Genomic DNA, 18,617 nt, shown 5'->3' on the forward strand with positions numbered 1-18,617 from the left:
GCGACCGCCTTTACCATAAGTCGTCCTTAAGGCAACGCCTTATGCCATAAGGCGACCGTCATATCCACTTCACATAAGTCAGTGCACTGCCTTACCATCCCTATACCGCATCAGTGCCAAGGTGCTGGTAAGGTGACGCCTTAGCAGCGCCTTGAAAACTATGGATAAGGCTGAGTTTGTTGTTGTATAAGGGAGGAATTGTTGACATATGGGTGCCTAACTATCTCATAAGATTTCAATGATAAAACTAACATTGAGATGATGGTCTATGGAATTACTAAAATGATGTTGAATGTGTAAGGATCTATGCAATCCCATATATACAAGTGGACAATCATCTATAAAGAAGAATTGGATCAAGCGCAAGCCCAATCATGTATGAAGAGCAAGGTGGTAATGGAAGCTTGAGGAACTAATGGAGAGCTTCATCAAGTCCCAAATTCTCGAAAAAAATAAAGACATCAAGACTTAGAAGTAAACATTGAAGAATATGGAGCTAGACATAAGATTTTATATTTGTAAATTTTTGTAACCCATATGTAAGATCTCTAAGTCACCTAAGCCTTGATGGAAACACCAAGTAGGAGACTGACTTAAAGACTTAAAATAGGTTTTGACTCATATCCTCTATTTCAAGGATGACCGTGAGCAGGGACAGATGTCCAAGCCAGGGAGCGTGAAAATGATCACTCTTAGGTTCTTTGTCCAGAGGATGTCCGTGGGTTAACGTGGATGTCAACAAGACAGTGCAAACGTCTGAGCCGAGAGGAGTGAATCTCGAACACTCCTTAGTCCCTAGGTCTAGGAGACGCTAGCGAGATAACTCAGACGTCCACCAGACTTGACAGACATCCAAAACACCTTGCGGATGTTTGAAGTTAAAAAGCCATATGACAGTTGGAGTTCAATGAATATTTATGCCCGTTAGAACCTGATGGACGTCCGCAGACAGTATAATCTGCCATGAATTGGTCATTTGTTGAGAGTCCAATCTTGGCTATAAAAAGGGATTCAGTAGGACCTCTGAAGGTGATCACATATGAAATACCTAACATTCCAAGTGGTTAAACATGTGTATTCTTATGATCAATTAGGCTTTAAGGGTTATTAAGAGATTGCGTTTAACTTCCTTGTCTTTCCTACTTGAGGGGTTTATTTATTTATTTATTTTTCATTGAAAAAAAATGGATATCCTTGTGTTAAGATGACTCCTCTAAAAGTAAAATCACTTGGGTGATTTGTAAAGAGTAGTTGTAAGCAATTTAGAAAACTAATTGTATGGGTTTGGTTGCTACCCGGTAAAGCAACTGAGATAGTGGAAAAGCCTTAGCGTGTATCATCCTTGGGAGTGGATGTAGGTAAGGTGGTTAAAACACTAAATGTAACACCCTAATCTGATATTACCCGTACTTGTGGAAAAGCAAGAAGAAAGAACAGAGGAAGCCAATGCTGGCATGGTTGGCAGCTGTGGAGTGCCAAGAAGGCAGAAGTGACCCCACCTGCTCCTGTTCAGCCTGCTAATATCATTGGGGAACTCATCAGGAGGTGTGGACAAAGAGGTAAGTTTAATTACAAGACTAAGTATAGTAGGAAAAAAAAAGAAAAAAAAAAAAAGGTGCGACGAGGACTTCCCAGGGGGTCGGTCACCCATCCTAATACTACTCTCACCCAAGCATGCTTAACTACGGAGTTTGGATGGGATTCGGTGCAGCTGTGCTGGTATGATCACACCTAAACTTTTAGGTCCAAAAACGGCTAGCCAATTTTTCCTAGAAGAATGTAATTATTGGGTTTTTTCATTGTAGAGCCCACCTCTGCTGTGCAAAATTCCCATTATACCCCTATAGGAAGAGGCTTAAATGAGGTATGAAATGCATACTTTATACTAATAAATAAATGAGAGGAAATGAATTTATAAACTACTAGGTATTATACACACACACACACACACACATATATATATATATAGTATGTATGTAATTTGTATGGAAATAAAATAGGGCAGCCAAACAAACCTTAGTTATAATGACTTAAGAGGGCAGCCAAATAGACCTTAGCAATAATTGAAGAGGGCCAGCCAAACAACCCCTTGGGGCTACCTTATTTATAAGGGATAATGGGCTGAGATTTCATAAAATCGTGGCTGCTGTAACAGTAAGGAGAAAAAGAAAGAAAGGAGAAGAAGAAGGAAAGAGAAGGAAGAAGAGGAAGAAAGAGAAGTGAGGAGGGAACTCACTCACCTCAGGCTGCTCCTGATCAACTCTGCACCAAGGTAAGTGAACTTACTACTGCAACAGGGTTAATTAGGTAATTTCATGTAGATTGGGCAGCTAGGGTTAGGGTTTTACCCAATTGTTTATTGCCAAGGAATCCCTATGAATAGAATAGCTGCCCAGTAAACAAAGCCCTAATTTCTATGGGCTATTGGGAACCCAACTGGTAAAAAAACCCTATCCCTGCTTAACCCTAAAACATATGACTATTTCTTTTTCAGTAGGGATTATGCAATAAGGGCTGGAATAGGGTTGATTTGGTGGAAATTCTGCCAAAACCCTAGGAGAAAAATTTTATTCAAGCTGGAATTATGCAATAGGGGCTGAATTAATTAGGTTAGGTTAGTACTTATAAATATCCATCTCAAATTGATGGCCAAGGCATGAAAAATACCCTAATTCTGCAGATCTCTTTAACTTCCTAAACTATTCCTGCGGAATTGGACTATACCAGTTTTGGGTGTAATAAATTGAAACCCAAAATTGGGTCAACTTGGCATTTAACCTTTTCCTTATTGACCTAAGATAAGTATTGGAAATTCAGAATGAAAAATTGATGCAATTCGGGCACCACAGCAACCATGGTACAAAGAATGGAAAAGGCAGAATCAGATTCTGCAGAATAAAAGGAGGAACCGACAGTTCCCAACCGGCTAGCCGATTTTGACCCAGGTAACCCACCAATTAGGGTTCCCGAAGCCAGATGGGTTGTGCAACAGGTTACTAGACCTTTGGACATAAGTTTGAATTTGTATATATAAGAATTAATGAGAAACATAACCCATGACTGTAGGATCTAATGTTTGGAATTTCATATGACCTCGAGGACTGTAAGTATGGATGAAACCCCTTCATCCAATGAGGATCTATTAGTGATTCTCTATATCTAATTCTACCATAGAAAATGTTTAAGAAATCAAGGAATCAATATGTATATAGGAAGGAACAGACAAAGACCTCTATAGGTTGGGTATGGGAATGCTATACTTAAAGCAAGTGGACAAAATGTAGAAATTTGTGATGTACCTAATGATTTAAATATCTGTTGAATAGGGAACATAAGTGACAGTGTGGCAATTTTCTTGAATCCAAGAAGGAACTTGCAAAAATTGAATACCAAGGTGAGTGGGTGCCCTTCTCAACCCCCCATTCTTTTGGTGTGTTTGTTTAATCTTGTTCATGCATTAAATTGCTTGTGTATGTGCATTTACATTTACCTGCATTTATTCTTTGATGGCAGGTGAGATGGGTCACGTGAAGGTGCCCATGTTTGTATGTGTGATTGCAATGATTGGTTGTGCATCATTTAGAATGTTGGGTTAGGTATCACAACCCCAAGTGCTACACCCCTTGTCCGTAGGGGGTTAGGTACGGACTAATCCCAAATTATGTGGCTGTCTAATCAGCAGTGCACTTGTGATGAGATATGTGGTATCAGTTATGGATGTGAGACGATACGACGTACTGTATGCCTGTGAATATATTTATGATACGGGGTTACCTTATAGGAGTTAGCCGGTGTGGCTCGAGACCCATACCGGCACTGGCTGGCTCCTTCCCTGCAGCGTAGCTTGTATACCTGAGGCCCAATGTACAGAGTAGGGTATGCCACCTACATTGGTAGCACTTATACCCATAGGTGATGAGACCTAGTAATGGATTATAAATTTTGTATCGTTAATTAAATTGACTCATGAGCATCATTCTATATGTGTGGAGCATGAATTGCATATGGATGTGTGTGCTTGTTCTCCCCCACCCCTCACTGAGCATTATCAATGCTCGCCCCCTTTCCTTTGATCCTATGATGACGAAGGCGGTATTCTGCCGACTCCCGGCATTGATTATGAGATAATGGCCATAGATTACATGGCCCATATTCCAGAAGATGAACTCAATCACGGACCCGCCTGTGAATGTGACGACTACGCCTATAGAGGCCAGTTCTTCTGAGGAGTAGGATGGACTATTCCTATATCTTTTTGTGTATATATTCCTGTTGACACATACTCTGATATATATAGTCTACTATTGAGATACTGTAAACTGTGAATATTCTCTTTTTTTAAGGTATGTAACTCTCATCTAAATAATTGTAAATATATCTTATCACTTAGTTGGCATTGGAGCTTATGTAAGATATTTTTTTGCTGGACTGTGCATATGTATATAAACTCTGATCTTTCGTAGTGTAATTGTGGTGTTATGATCTGCCCTAGTCTAGATCCTAGAGAAACAGGCTGATTGGATATAGTGAGATGTCCAGTGCTGCATGCCTTAGCCAATTGGAGGAAGGGTGTGACACTAAATTCTTGCCGAAACACTATCTTGTGACTCTTTTGTTCATTCTCCCCCTCCCTTTTGCATGAGTGTGTGAGATCAAACTTCTAACTAAGTTTCCGTATTTGCAATTCATTAGAAAAAGTTTGATACTCCTTTGAAGTATAAATTTTCTTATCAATCCCACATATCTGAGCTGATTCTCTTCATCAAGAATTTAATTGCTCGAAGAGCAAACAACAACTTCAACAGGATTCAGGTTCGATGAGTGTCTCATTTCAACTAACAACAACATTGAGGATGCATACACAATGGATAATGAAGAAGCTTGTGAGGTCATAGTTCAAAATCTCAGTCAAAACCATCGGGATTTTGTGAAATGTTTCGGTTTCAATTAAGATCAAAACAAAAGTGGGGCAACTTGATGGGAATGCGAAGAATCAACCGAAATTTCAGCACTTGTAGTGAGATGAGTTACAAATATGCATGTGTAGGTTAAGAGAGATAGGGAGAAGAGATGGTTCCTTCAGAGCAACTGCAACAGAGGTTGGTGGCAGTGGTTCTTCTGCACAAGTTAGAGATGGGGGAGGAAAAACGAAAGCAAACAAAGTTTCCCTACCAAGATCACAGAGTATGCGGGTAGCCCCAGCCCAATAAATGAGGATGTCATTAACATCCTTGAGTAGGATCTTGCAATATCAGGACTTGGAGCAATAGACAGAGAAAGCTAAAGCATGTGTAGTCCGATTGGAAAAGCATAGTGGGTAGCGTCGGGTAACATCGTGTCAAAGTGGTTCTTTTACCACAGAATCCCAGCACATGGCACTGAGGGACCCTATCATCGGAATATGCTAGACACTATAGAGAGTAGGGTATGGAAGAAGTGAAAGGGGCCACTATATACAAGCTCATGAATGTCTATTTTCCCTAGTACAGAGAAGATCTCAAGGAGTATATATAGAGACCCTTAAGGGGGCGTAGAGAGACTACGTTTTGACTGTTATGCTCATGGTTGGAATGGACCCACTAAATAATCCATCATCAACTTCATGGTATACTATGATGTTAGGACTTTATTCCTCAAGTCAGTGGACGCATCCAAGATGAGGATAGATGACAAAAATATATACAATTTGTTAAAGGAGGTAGTACAGGAGGAGGGGATAGAAACATTGTCAAAGTGGTGACAGACAACAATAGCAACTTTAAGGAGGCTGGGGAGAAACTAATGAAGAACAACAGGGACCACTTGTTTTGGACCTCATGTGCAGCCCATTGCATTGTTGAGGAGTTGCGGTAGGGATTTGGCGAGGCCCAAAATTACTTAACTTGCCACAAACTACATTACTCTGAAGAGCTTTGAGGCGAAAAAGGTTGGACTCAGCTATATGCTTCAGAGTAGTGGTTTAGTTCAAGGGAGTCAGGTCCTCTATGACGTATAGCAGCCTAATCATCCCTATCTAGTGAGTAGTTCTGGCATGACCTGAAGAAACGTTACATTACTATAAATGGTAAAGGTGTTGAGGATGGTTGACTCTGAGAAGAGGCCTACATTACCACACTTACATGCTGTAGTGTCGACGATGGACCGTGTGGCTGCAATGGTATCTTATGGAGGCAAGAGCTACCTTCAAATTATGCAAGATCACAAGGAGAAGCAACTTATGCATCCACTAAGATGAGTTTTTATTTTCATCAAAGTCTTTAATTCGAATCACTTTCCATTTACATCTTCATAAGCAGTGATAAGTGCTTTATATAGGAGTGATGCACCTAACTTGAGGAAGATTGCCATTAAGGTGCAGATATGTTCCGCCTCTGAATGTGTGTGCAACTGGAGTACATTATCATTTATCCACTCAAAAGAGGTGGAACTGATTGGTTCACAAACGGCACGAACACTCGATGCATGTGCACTGCACTATGAGACTGAAGAGTGAGCACATATGCAAGGGCTGGGAGAATGATAAAGACCCAATTGAACTCAGCAACATCTTCCAAGACGAATCTAATAAAGAGGAACCCCTCTACAAGTGGGTGAACGATCAAGACAACACTGTATTAGATCAGCCTGGTGGTAGGCCTAACCCTGAGATTGCTAGTCAGACAGGTGTAGATGTTAACAAATTTATCTCTTCTCAAGAGGACAAGTTCACTCACAAAAACCCCAACCTCTCTAGATGATGAGGATATCAACTGGTCGCATTTAGTGACCACACTCATATATTGTCCTTGTCTTCTGGTGGAGATGATGAAAATGGTGATGATGGTGATAGATTTGCATCTGTCTGAGAGGTGTAGGATCAGCCAGAGGTGGACCCCGAGCCGAAGCCATCTGATTCACATAAGAGACTCAATTCAATCATGCTAGACAGGATGTCGACCATGATGCACGTGCCACCACACGTTCAAGCTGCTCAAGAGGCCGGCGTCATCATTATAGACAAGATGAGGATAGCATGGAGATTGATGTTACGAGCTTTTCTGACATTCTTAGAGGCCTGAGCCTAGAGGAAAGTAGTAAATATGGTGGGTATGGACAGCTAGAATAGTGTCATGTACCCTCACTATCCACAAAGGGCTCCACCATCAAGTTGCTGGGTATGGTGGTTATGATCAGTATACATCTTTATTCCCCACTGCGTACAAGGGTCAGTCATAAAGTAGGTCTTCTTTTGGGGATAGAATATTTTCAAACCCAACTCCCCAACAACCATATCAGCCCAGTCCACCAAGTAACTATAGCGGGTCCACATTTTCATCATCTTCCCGCGTCAGTGATCTATAATTTAGGTTTGGTTTACCTAGAGTATGTTGAAGATGACACATATCAGGCAATTGTGTTGGACTTCAAGTGTTTACATGGACCATCTTTTTGTGATAGATTCGGAGGAACAGTTTCATCGGCGATAGTAATCTTCTAGTTTTGAGGCTCCCTAGAACTGTGGTAATGACATAAATTCAGAGATTCAGAGGAACAAGTTGCACACTTGTACTTTGACTACTTGTAAGTGTACTATTAAATGGTTTTTGTTCATTCCGAATGCATATTTGAGCTCTTTTAATTGAATTTTGTGTGCATCAATACTAAACTATGTGTAGAATAGGCTATTATAGAAAATATACAGCATGCTACAACGTACACTAGAAACTTAAAGAGTCCAAAACCAAACTACCATTTTAAGTGTGCTTTTCTACAATTAAAAAGTCCCAATATGTTTAATAAAGGTTTACCCAAGGGTAGGGCCAAAATATAGCCATCTAACGACCGAAATTATTAAAAACTTTCTAGAGCCAATATGTGTAGGGTTTTGGTTAGGTTTCAATTTCCGAACCTTGTGCGAGATAAATATTTCTTTATACGAAGAATTACAATTTACTTTCAGTATAAACCGACGGATGTTCACAAACAATATAAACTGCAAGATTCGTTTTCATTCACACCTTTATTGAGAGTCGAATCTTGGCTAAAAAAGGGAATTAATAGGACCTTTGAAGGAGATCACATAACTGACATTCTTAGTGCTTCAAATTTTAAGGATTATAGAGTCTGCGTTTTAACTTCCTTATTTTGCGTACTTGAGGCATTTATTTGTTTTCATTTCATTCAAAAGAGTTATTTTCCTTGTGCGCATGGTGTGCCCTACACAAGTAGAATCACTTCGGTGATTTGTGAAGGTTGGCAGTGAGCCATTTGGAAAGCTATTTGTAAGGGTTCAATTGCTACACAATTGAAATAGTGGAAAAGTGGCTAAAATCTCTCTCTCTCTCTCTCTCTCTCTCTCTCTCTCTTCGAGAACAACTGAAATCTCAGTATTTTCTAGGTTTCAATAGATCTGTGTAAGGCGACACACAAATAATAGATAATCTAGTATGTGAGATGTCTGATTTCAATATCTCTCTGAAATCTCGGTCCAACTTCTCGTTTCATGGTATTTCGGTCGAAACCACTTAACCCATGTGATATATATACTCGATTTCGACGAGACCAGATTGAAATTTTAATTAGTCTCGGTGAACTTGCATGTCCTGGCCTGATTTGAACCAAAGTCCCCCAAATTTGGTTTCTGGTGCAATTTTTGCCAAACAGCACCCAAGGGAGCTTGGAGCAAGTGGATTCACAACTTCGTGAATAGTTCGATGCATAGCAAGTAAATGTTTTTAATATTTGTTATTTCATTTACTTAAGATATTATTCATAAATAAGCAAATACCCCCTATTTGAATCCAATAAAAATAGTTTAAAAATCGAATTCCAAAAGGATAAAAAAGTCAACCCCCCAGTCCAAGAACAAAAACTGGATTTTGGTTATAAGGATGATTTTCAACTTTTAAATGCTAGGGTTTTTCTCAATTATGAAAATTTTATAAATTCTATCATGTTAAAACATTGCTAAAAACCAAAAGTCCGGTAAAATAATATTTTGTTTTGATATTCATAAAATTATTTTCATTCAGGCGATTTTAACAGTATTCACGCACTTAAAAATAAGTTTGACTGAAGCATAACTTTGTCATTGCAACTCAGATTTAAGTAATCTTAGATTTGTTAGAAAGCTGGTTTTATGTTATAACTAATACAAAAAGTCTCATGTAAAAATAAAATCATTTGACCAGTCAAACTTATTATAAAATAAGAGCATTTCTCTAAATGTTGATTTTTTATAACTTCATATGACTTAATGTTAATTTTTTATGATTTGATGTGGCTAAATGTTGATTTTTAATGACTTGATGTGGCTTAATCTTGATTTTTTATGATACAAGGTATATATAACTTACTAAATAATGTTAGAAAATAAGAAAAATAAAAAATAACACTTGTTCGCCTTAAGGCGGGCGCCTTCTCGTCTAAGCACTTAGACAACCCTCCACCGCCTTGATTCGCCTTGCCGCCGTGACAACAATGGTTCGATGTCTTTTAATTCCTAATGCTTATTTAAGTTGTTTTACTTGAAGTATATCATTTATATGTACTAGCAGTACTTAAAAATTGTGTGGTATCACCTAGGGTAGAGATTAGGGCTGAAACAGGGTTGGGTTGGGCCAGGTTTTTTTAAAACCCAAACCCAACCCTGAGTCCCCTTAGCTGGGCCTGGCCCAGGCCCGGCCCAGCCCTGGCTCAGGGCATGAAAGATGCAACCCAGCCCCGTGGAACTCCTACTTGAGCTAGGAGTTACAGAAAGCACCTCAAACTCGATTATTTGACTTCGAAACTTGCTGAGACTACCAATCTATCAAAACAAAACACAGTCTGGGACAACTATGACTGACTAAAACTCCATTAACAAACCATATTTGGACAACCAAAGGTAAAAACAGAAGAAGAAACTCAAATCTGCAGTTTCCAGAGACAGCAATCCTAGCTCACCTGGGAGTTAGCTGCCAGATCTTAATTCTTGATCTTACAGCTGGAACCTTACTTGGACTGAAAGTAGAGGTTAAAATGATCCTAACTAGAAGGAACGGGACTGAGATTCTGAATTGGATGATGAAATCAAACTAATTGGATAAGAAATCAAAGGGCAGATGCTCTCTTTTGTGACCATTGCTGCATCCATTTTTATTTTATTTAATATATATATTTTTTAATCTTATCTCTGCCCATCTTATGGAAATATGACTCTTACATCCCTGACTTTCAGTTTTGGGACAGTAATGACCTCTACATCAATTCCCCAACCACTAAAAAACTGGTCAAGCAACCAATGCAACATTTAATGAACCTTTAACATCCCAAGGACTGAGATAGTCCATTATCCCACCCTCAAAAATCCCATTCGATCCACCTACCCATCCCCATCTTGTTTCCTTTCTTCCATTATCATCATTCTTGAGAGCAGTGCTTGAAGATTAGTCCAAAGAACCAGAATCAATGCTCTGCAGATCAGGGTTTTCTTCGCAAGTCTCAAGCCTTGGATCTCCCACACCTGATCTCATCTCAACCAACCCTTTGGGGGTTTTATTCCAGCCTCCAAGAGGACCACTTATCCAAGCTTGGTGGCCATCTGAGTTTTCTAGCTGCTGTTCTTGGAGATCAACACAAGTTTCCTTATTTAAGACCTGAAATTAAGAAATATCAGATCTTCCAAACCAGCTAGCAGAATCTGAAATTTTGGGGTTTTGTTATCTCCTATAGGACCTACAATCGACCAAAGTTTGAGCTCCATCAGAGCTTCCTACAACCAAATGCAGGTTCCCCTTGGTTCTGCCTATTTTGGATTTTATTTTAAATCTGATTCCCAGGTTTCTCTTGCTTGTGGGGGATTATTTGAATGGAGTTCTCCCTCAGCTCTCACAGCTGATGACAACCTACTGGCAAGTATTTTGCAAACAGCAAGAAGAAACTTTATTCGATCATAATTCAGATTGCAACTAATCAGCTATATATATAGGCTGAACTTTTCCAATTACAATTACGAAAGACTCATCAAAAAAGGAAAGTAACTACTTGACATAACTCAAATAGGAAAGTAAAAACTTACAGATTCCTATTATAACTAAGACTTAAGACCAAGTCACACATCATCTCTAATGGTGCTTGGTCCCCTCCCCCCTCCTCACCCCCCCTTAACTGACATTTGGTCTTCCCTCCCCCTCACCTTCCCCCCGGCCACCAAGGAAGAGAAGACAAAATCTCATGGCTCCCTCTCCTCCACTGGTATGTTTAGCTCTTCCTAGGCCTGGGACTTTGTCAGATCTAAAGGCCCTCTTGTTATTTGGCACAATATTTTCTGGTTTAAGGCTCATATCCCTCGCCACAACTTCACAATGTGGCGTGCTATCTCAAATTGCCTCCCAACGCAGTCCTTCCTCATCTACCGCCACATTCAGGTTCCTCATTCTTGTTGTATGTGCTGGAATGGTACTGAAGATGTTGATCACCTCTTCTTCTACTGTCCCTTATCTTTTGCCATTTGGAAGAGAGTCCTTAGTAGTAGCTGGCTTACTAGTAGAAGGGTCCTCCCCCTTAGTAGAGAATGGATCTGGGTTGATATGACTTTTGCTGGTTTCACCATCTTTGAATGTTGTGGAACCTTCGTAAATGGACATCCAAGTCCCGTTCCTTTGACAGGATTTGAAATGCAATCTATTTTGGCGTTAGCCCCAGACTTGCATCTGCTCATTGTTGTGTCATGGGATCTTCCCTCCTCTATTTTGTCCCCCCTCCCTCTCCCCCCCTAGCTGATAGCTTGTTCCCTATTTGGGTTGTTCCCCTTTGTATGGCTTGCTGAGAGCCTCCCACCCCCCCTGCCCCTCCAACCTTTCTTCTCCCTTGTATATTATTTTGTATGTTTTTGGTTATATACATTTTTATTCATCCAAAAGAAAAAATACCAAGTAACATTGTGACTTAACAACTAACAACTTTCCTAAGATAATTTAAGAAATGCATAACTGAAGAAAACTGCCAGACTAACTATACTTAAGACTTCCTAAAATAAACTAAACAATGCTGGATCAATGGACAACTGACTGAACCCAAATCTGGCATGGTTCAAATCTGGCTACTGCTGGTCTGAAACTCTCTTCTTCCTCTTTCGATAGGTGATACCAAACCTGGGGTCAAGATCTACATCAGTTGCACGTCTGAACTATGACACAAAGACAAAGCCTCTATTTACTTGTAATATGTCTGAACTGGCAAATGAATTAGGCTGCGTTTGGTAAAATTCTGTGTCAAAACCAGAACTTCTCCGTTTCTATGTTAGAAAACCATTTTTTACTTTCTTTGTGTTGTTGAGAACCAGATACGACAGCCTTTTCTACTCTCTGTGCGCAAAGAACCAGGGATGTCAACATTCTCTTCTCTCTGTATTGTGCAAGAGCCTTTGACGAGTATCTTATCGGGACCAACTTTATTTGAAACCCCCATTTTGTTTCAAATGAAACCTATCTCTGCTGATGAAACATGGTTTCACATGTTTCAACGATTCCATCTTTACCTGTTTCTTTCACCCGGTTCGTTTCACTAAAATGAAAGAACGAACCACCTACACCAAACGGAAGATTCCGTTCTTTTGTTCCGGTAAAAAAAAAAAAAGTCAGCATTGATCTAATAGATGACAACCAAATGCATCCTTAGTTTCAAATTTCATTTCCTTACAATTTTTTTTAATATGTAAGCCAAAGTTGCAAATCAGACATTGATTCTCACTCCGAATATTCATGAGTAGGGAAAACACGCACATTCACCATGTAAACATCAAATGATTAATCACAAAGGAATTTATACTCCCCCCACCCTCCCCAAAAAAAGAAAAAGTAAATAGCGACTCACAAGTTCTTATGCCTTGATACTTTGGGAGCTTCCTTCTCAATATACGCTTTTCGCTTTGCAATAGACAAGGGTTTTATGCATTTGATGAGTTTATGGCAGTCTAGTTTGCACTTTCTGCATATGCCACGCTCAATTTGGAAAAGTGCCTGAATATCCAAAATTATTCAATTGTAAATCATCAGACCACCAGACACTATAAATTACATGCATGAATATTGAATTTTGTGAAAGAAAACAGAACCACCTTGCATCCAACAAACAGGGCATAAAACAAGAACAAGTTCAGAAAATACATGCCAACAACATAAAGTTAAAACCCTAACCTCACGTAGTGAACTTTGACTGGTTCTTATACGATATTCTTCAAAGCAGTCCAGAGTACAGAACAGATCCTCTAAATATTCAGGTGTCTTAGCAAGCTTTCCCCTGAAAATCAAGTGCTTCAAATATGGCATCATGAAGGAACTCCAGAGGATAATTTGCAAGAAAGCTTTCACGGAAACCTACTTGCATGGTGCTTGACAGAGTTTACAGAGTGGTTCATCTGTCATGGACCATCCTTGGGCATAAGTTTTTTCCTTCTTCCCATTCCCACTACGAAGACAAACCATCTTCCATAGAGCATTTTCTGGCAGTGGATGGCTTATATCATATAAAGGTGTTGCACGTCTTTTGCTTCCACCTTTTAGGAGTCCCTGTTACAGTAAACCAATGAGCGAACACCTAAGCAGGCGAATTAGACACAGAATCTCCTCATATAAATTCAATAAATAAAAGCTTGGGGCAAACATATATCTTGCAAACAATACGATTGATGAACATATTGGTCCAAATCTTACGGACATACCCCAGTTCCATGGTTGAGGCTTTCTTTCAGATGGCACAGCTCAAGGCTTAAGGGCAGTTGTAATGGCTTTCCAAGCAATTTCTTTTTCTGAAAGGCTGTCAGATCATTCCACTCCGTGATAAACACTAGAAGAACATCAAGGTAGATGGGATTTTCCTGGATAAATTTGGGAGCTCTTCCCTTGTTTATACCGGCAGCTGAAAAATTCAGTGACTCAATTTCCTCAGGCTGAAAATTCTGAAAAAGTGGTTTTGGTCTTGGATCCCTTCCTGAAACACAAGAGTACAAATGGATCCTTCCAGTATACTGGCTAACCTGGAAAAACAGAAAATATGTTCACAATTTATGGGTCAAAATGTGGTTGCACTCTCCATTCTGTTGTCTAACTAGCTTTTAGGGTTATATTGGTCAGGTATAATAACTAGCATACAGAATTCAATCAAACCCCCCACAGCCACCCCCCCCGCCCCCCAAAAAAAAAAAAAAACATAACAGAGCAATCACTTCTAGGCAAACATGGAAGGCTTACATTTGTCTGATTCAATCATGCAAGAAATGGAACTGGATAAGGGGTCTTAAAAAAAATAAAAATGAATATCATTAATTATTCCATAAATACTGGATTAAATGGGGTAATGACTTGTCTAATATGACATCAGCCTTCTTCATTTATAACAATGGAGAGAAGGTTTTAGAGATTTATAAAGACCATTAAACCCCTTAGGGTCCGTTTGGTAACTGACACCTTCCCTAAAACTCATAAAACCCATTATTACAACACTCCCCCTCAAGTTGGAGCATAGATATCATATATGCTCAACTTACAAATAATATGATGAAACATCTTACCACGAAAATCTTTAGTAAATACATCAACCAGTTGTTCATTACTGGGAACAAAAGGCATAGTGATAAGGCCCATATCCAGCTTCTCTTTTGATGAAGTGTCGATCGATCTCCACATGTTTGGTTCGATTATGTTGGACAGGGTTGTGATCAATGCTAATGGCAGAGTTGCTGTCACAAAAGAGCTTCATAGGAAGAGTAGCAGGAACAACCAAATCAGTGAGAAGACCATGAAGCCATAGGAGCTCACAAATGCCATGTGCCATAGCACGGAACTCTGCTTCGGCACTTGAACAGGTAACCACGGCTTGCTTCTTGCTACGCCATGTAATAAGATTACCACCAACAAAGGTGCAATAACCAGTAGTAGACCTGTGGTCATCGGGGGAACCTACCCAATCTGCATCTATGAAGGCCTCCACCCTAAGGTGATCATGAGGAGAAAAAAGGATGCCACGTCCTAGGGCAGATTTCAAGTACCGGAGAATACGCAACACAGCTTCCATGTGAGTCGAGTAGGGATCATGTATGTACTGACTAACCAGGCTGACGGCAAATGCTATGTCAGGGTGTGTATGACAGAGATAGATCAACCGCCCCACTAATCTCTGATATCTCCCCTTATCTATCGGATCACCTTCCTTGCTACTCAGGTGACCATTAGCTTCAATAGGAGCGTCTGCCGGCCTACACCCCAACATACCTGTCTCAAAAAGAAGATCAAGCACATACTTCCGCTGAGATAAGTAGATCCCACGAGAATACCTGGCAACTTCAATGCCGAGGAAGTGACGGAGTTGTCATAGGTCTTTGATCTCGAATTCCTCACTCAAGTATCTCTTGAAGCAAGAGATTTCTACCAGATCATCACCAGTAACAACAATATCATCTACATAAACTATTAGGATAGCAATCTTCCCACCAGATCTCTTGATGAACAGAGTGTGGTCGGCATTGCTTTGAGAGTAACCTGTAACAATCATAGCCTTATGAAAAGTCCGAACCAAGCATGAGGGGATTGTTTCAGCCCATACAGAGCACACTCCAGCTTGCATACCTTCCCTTGGGTTTTGGAGCAAGTGAACCCAGAAGGAATGTCCATATACACTTCCTCCTCAAGTTCCCTATGAAGGAAGGCATTCTTCATATCTAACGACTGGAGATCCCAATCTAAGTTGGGGACATAAACCAATATAACACGAATTGTGTTCACCTTAGCAACTGGAGCAAAAGTCTCCTGGTAGTCAATCCCAAAAGTCTGTGTGAAGCCTTTGGCAACAAGTCTGGCCTTGTACCGATCCATTGTACCATCAGCCTTCTGTTTATTGTGAAAACCCATTTGCACCCAACTGTCTTCTTTTGTGAGGGAAGACACACCAGATCCCATGTGTCATTCTTCTTCAAAGCTTGCATCTCTTCAACCATAGCTGCCTTCCATTGTGAGTTTGCACTTGCTTCCTGCCAGGTATGAGGAATTGACATAAAGGAAAGAAAAGACACAAAACTATAGTAGGAAGGAGAGAGTGAGTTATAAGAAACAGGTTTAGCAATAACATGTAAAGTACAAGACCTAATGCCTTTACGAACAGCAATAGGCAACTCAAGAGACTAATCAACAGAAGGAGGAGAATTACCAGGGTCCAAGGGGACAAGATCTGGCTCAAGAGGAGACGACTGGCATGGTAGGGCAGACACTGGATGTGTAGTGGTCTGAGTCTCCTCTTTGCGACAATACACATGTATCTCTGGCCGAGGCGCAGTAGGAGAAGTAAGAGTGTCACTCCCCCTGAAACGGGATATTAGAAGGGATAGCAATTCGAAGAGATGGCGGCACATCTTCCACAATGGTAGGAGACTCCCCTTGAAGAGGTGTTACAGTGTAGTATGACGCAGATTCGTGAAAGACAACATCCATAGTCACAAACCAACACCGAGTAAGAGGATGAAAACATCGATAGCCTTTCTAAGTAGGAGCATACCCCAGAAATATGCATCGGAGACCACGAGGATCAAACTTTCCATGAGGATGATGATCGCGAGCATAGCAAACACTACCGAATACCTTAGGAGGAATAGGAAAAGCAATGGAACCTTGGAGAAGATCCAGAGGGGAGCGGATGGCATGGACCCGAGAAGGCATTCGGTTGATAAGAAAGGCACCAGTGAGAATTACATTGCTCCAATACATCTCAAACATAAGAGAGTATGCAACCTCACAAAGGTGGTGATTCTTCTGCTCAGCAACCCCATTCTGAGCCGGAGTATCCACACTAGTCTAATGAATCATCCTATGATCGGAAAGGTAAGCCTGAAAGGACCCTACAAAGTATTCCTGGCCATTGTCACTTCGAAGGATCTTAATTTGGTAGCACCGAGCTGAGTCTGAACCATGCGATGAAACTGCTGAAAGCAATAGAAGGTCTCACCCTTAGTTCGCATCATATAAACCTAAGTAGTCTGAGAATGACAACCAATAAAAGAAACAAACCACAAATAACCATTGACAGACACATAGCGGGATGGACCCCAAATATCAAAATGTATCAATGAAAAAGGAGTGACACTTTTATTTCAAGAAACAGAATAAGTGATTCGAGTTTGTTTGGCAAAAACATATGCCTCACAAAAAAACTAACTCGAATTACAATTTTTAAAGGAAAAACTCTAGCTAAAGTTCCCAAAGGGGGATTTCCCAACCAACGATGCCACTGCAGTAACTTAGAAATGGAAGGTGACGTAGTAGATGTCTGAAGAGCCTAACCAGAGACCAATGCCGAGTCATCATCAAGCAGATACAGACCGCTACATACCCTACCAGAGCTAATTGTTGCCCCTGTCACCAGATACTGAAAAACAGAATGAGACGGGAAAAGATGACTTTGCAATTAAGACTAGAAGTAAGACTACTAATGGAAAAAAGGTTAGTGGGAAAAGAAGGAACATGCAATACAGTAGAAAGGGATAAAGAGGGGATACAGCCAACAGAGCCCTTCCCCAGAATAGTGGAATAAGTCCTATTAGCCAATTTGACCTTACCATTACCAGGACAAGTAGTGTACTGTGAAAAAAGAGACAAGCAGCATGTCCTATGATCAGAAGCCCCAGAGTCTATAATCCATGGGGTAGAAGGGACAGACATAGTATGGCCACAAAAGGAGATACCTGACCCAGAAGTGGAAGGTGCAGGAGAGTCTGGACATACCAAGAGGCGCCAGAGGGCAGTAAGCTCGTCAAATGATAGTGAGGCTACTGAGGAGCTAAAAGCAGAGTCAAAGTCAGGGCTCTCAGTATGGTTGGCCTGCCCAAAAGTACCGGCACGACCCTTCCCTCGCCGTTTTCCAGATGTATTAGTAGGATTATGAAGCTTCCAGCAGTGCTTCTTGGTGTGACGCTCCTTCCCACAGTAATCGCACTTCACTAGACTCCTAGTAGAGGAGCCACCAGACTATGGGGCTGCACTAAGGGACTGAGTGCCAGAAACAAGTGCAGGTCTCTCAGTAGGAGTGGCAACTTGCTATGGAAGCATAGTGGTACGTCGACTGTCCTCAAGTTGGACCACAGCATAGGTTTGATCCAAGGTAGGAAAGGGGTCACGACTTAAAACCTGAGACCGCAATTGATCAAACTCCACATTCAGACCTGCTAGAAAGTCATAGTCCTTGATTTTGTCCTCTCACTTCTGAAACTTGGTGACATCTTTAGCGGTGGAAGGAGTACTCCATATAAAAATCCAACTCAGTCCATACTGACCGCAACTCATAGTAGTATTGTGACAGAGTGAGCCCTCTATGCCTCAGATCACAAACCTTCTGGCGAAGCTCAAAGACCTGAGCATCATTCCCTGCCTGGGAATAGATATCCTGGACAGACTTCCAAATCTTCGCAGCGGAGTCAAGGAGGAGATAGCCATGCGAAAGTTGTGGTAACATGGAGTTGACAAGGAAGGCCATAACCAGAGAGTTGGCACTCTCCCACTTGTCAATCTCAGTACCGGTGGTCGGACGCTTCGTTGTTCAGTGAGGCACCCGTAATAGCCATAGGACTTGATGGAGATGCAGAACGAGCGTGACCACATAAGGTAGTTTGTACC

General features: G+C 40.8%; 1 protein-coding gene and 1 pseudogene across 3 annotated transcripts in view; both read right to left on the minus strand.

The window, feature by feature from the left end:
* Positions 1–18,617, minus strand: part of LOC122078292 (DNA annealing helicase and endonuclease ZRANB3) — a 107,751-nt gene that overhangs the window by 3,232 nt on the left and 85,902 nt on the right. For 2 of the 3 annotated variants that reach the window (XM_042644222.1, XM_042644223.1), the window contains exons 17-20: positions 13,682–13,996; positions 13,342–13,529; positions 13,158–13,260; positions 12,835–12,980 (exon numbers count right to left, since the gene is read on the minus strand). In XM_042644222.1, the coding sequence (XP_042500156.1) occupies positions 12,835–12,980; positions 13,158–13,260; positions 13,342–13,529; positions 13,682–13,996 (752 nt within the window). The remainder of the gene's footprint in view (positions 1–12,834; positions 12,981–13,157; positions 13,261–13,341; positions 13,530–13,681; positions 13,997–18,617) is intronic. The other variant, XM_042644224.1, reaches the window with a different exon arrangement.
* Positions 1,613–1,733, minus strand: LOC122080563 (annotated as a pseudogene).

The sequence above is a fragment of the Macadamia integrifolia genome, chromosome 5, assembly GCF_013358625.1.
Source record: "Macadamia integrifolia cultivar HAES 741 chromosome 5, SCU_Mint_v3, whole genome shotgun sequence".
Classification (NCBI taxonomy): domain Eukaryota; kingdom Viridiplantae; phylum Streptophyta; class Magnoliopsida; order Proteales; family Proteaceae; genus Macadamia; species Macadamia integrifolia.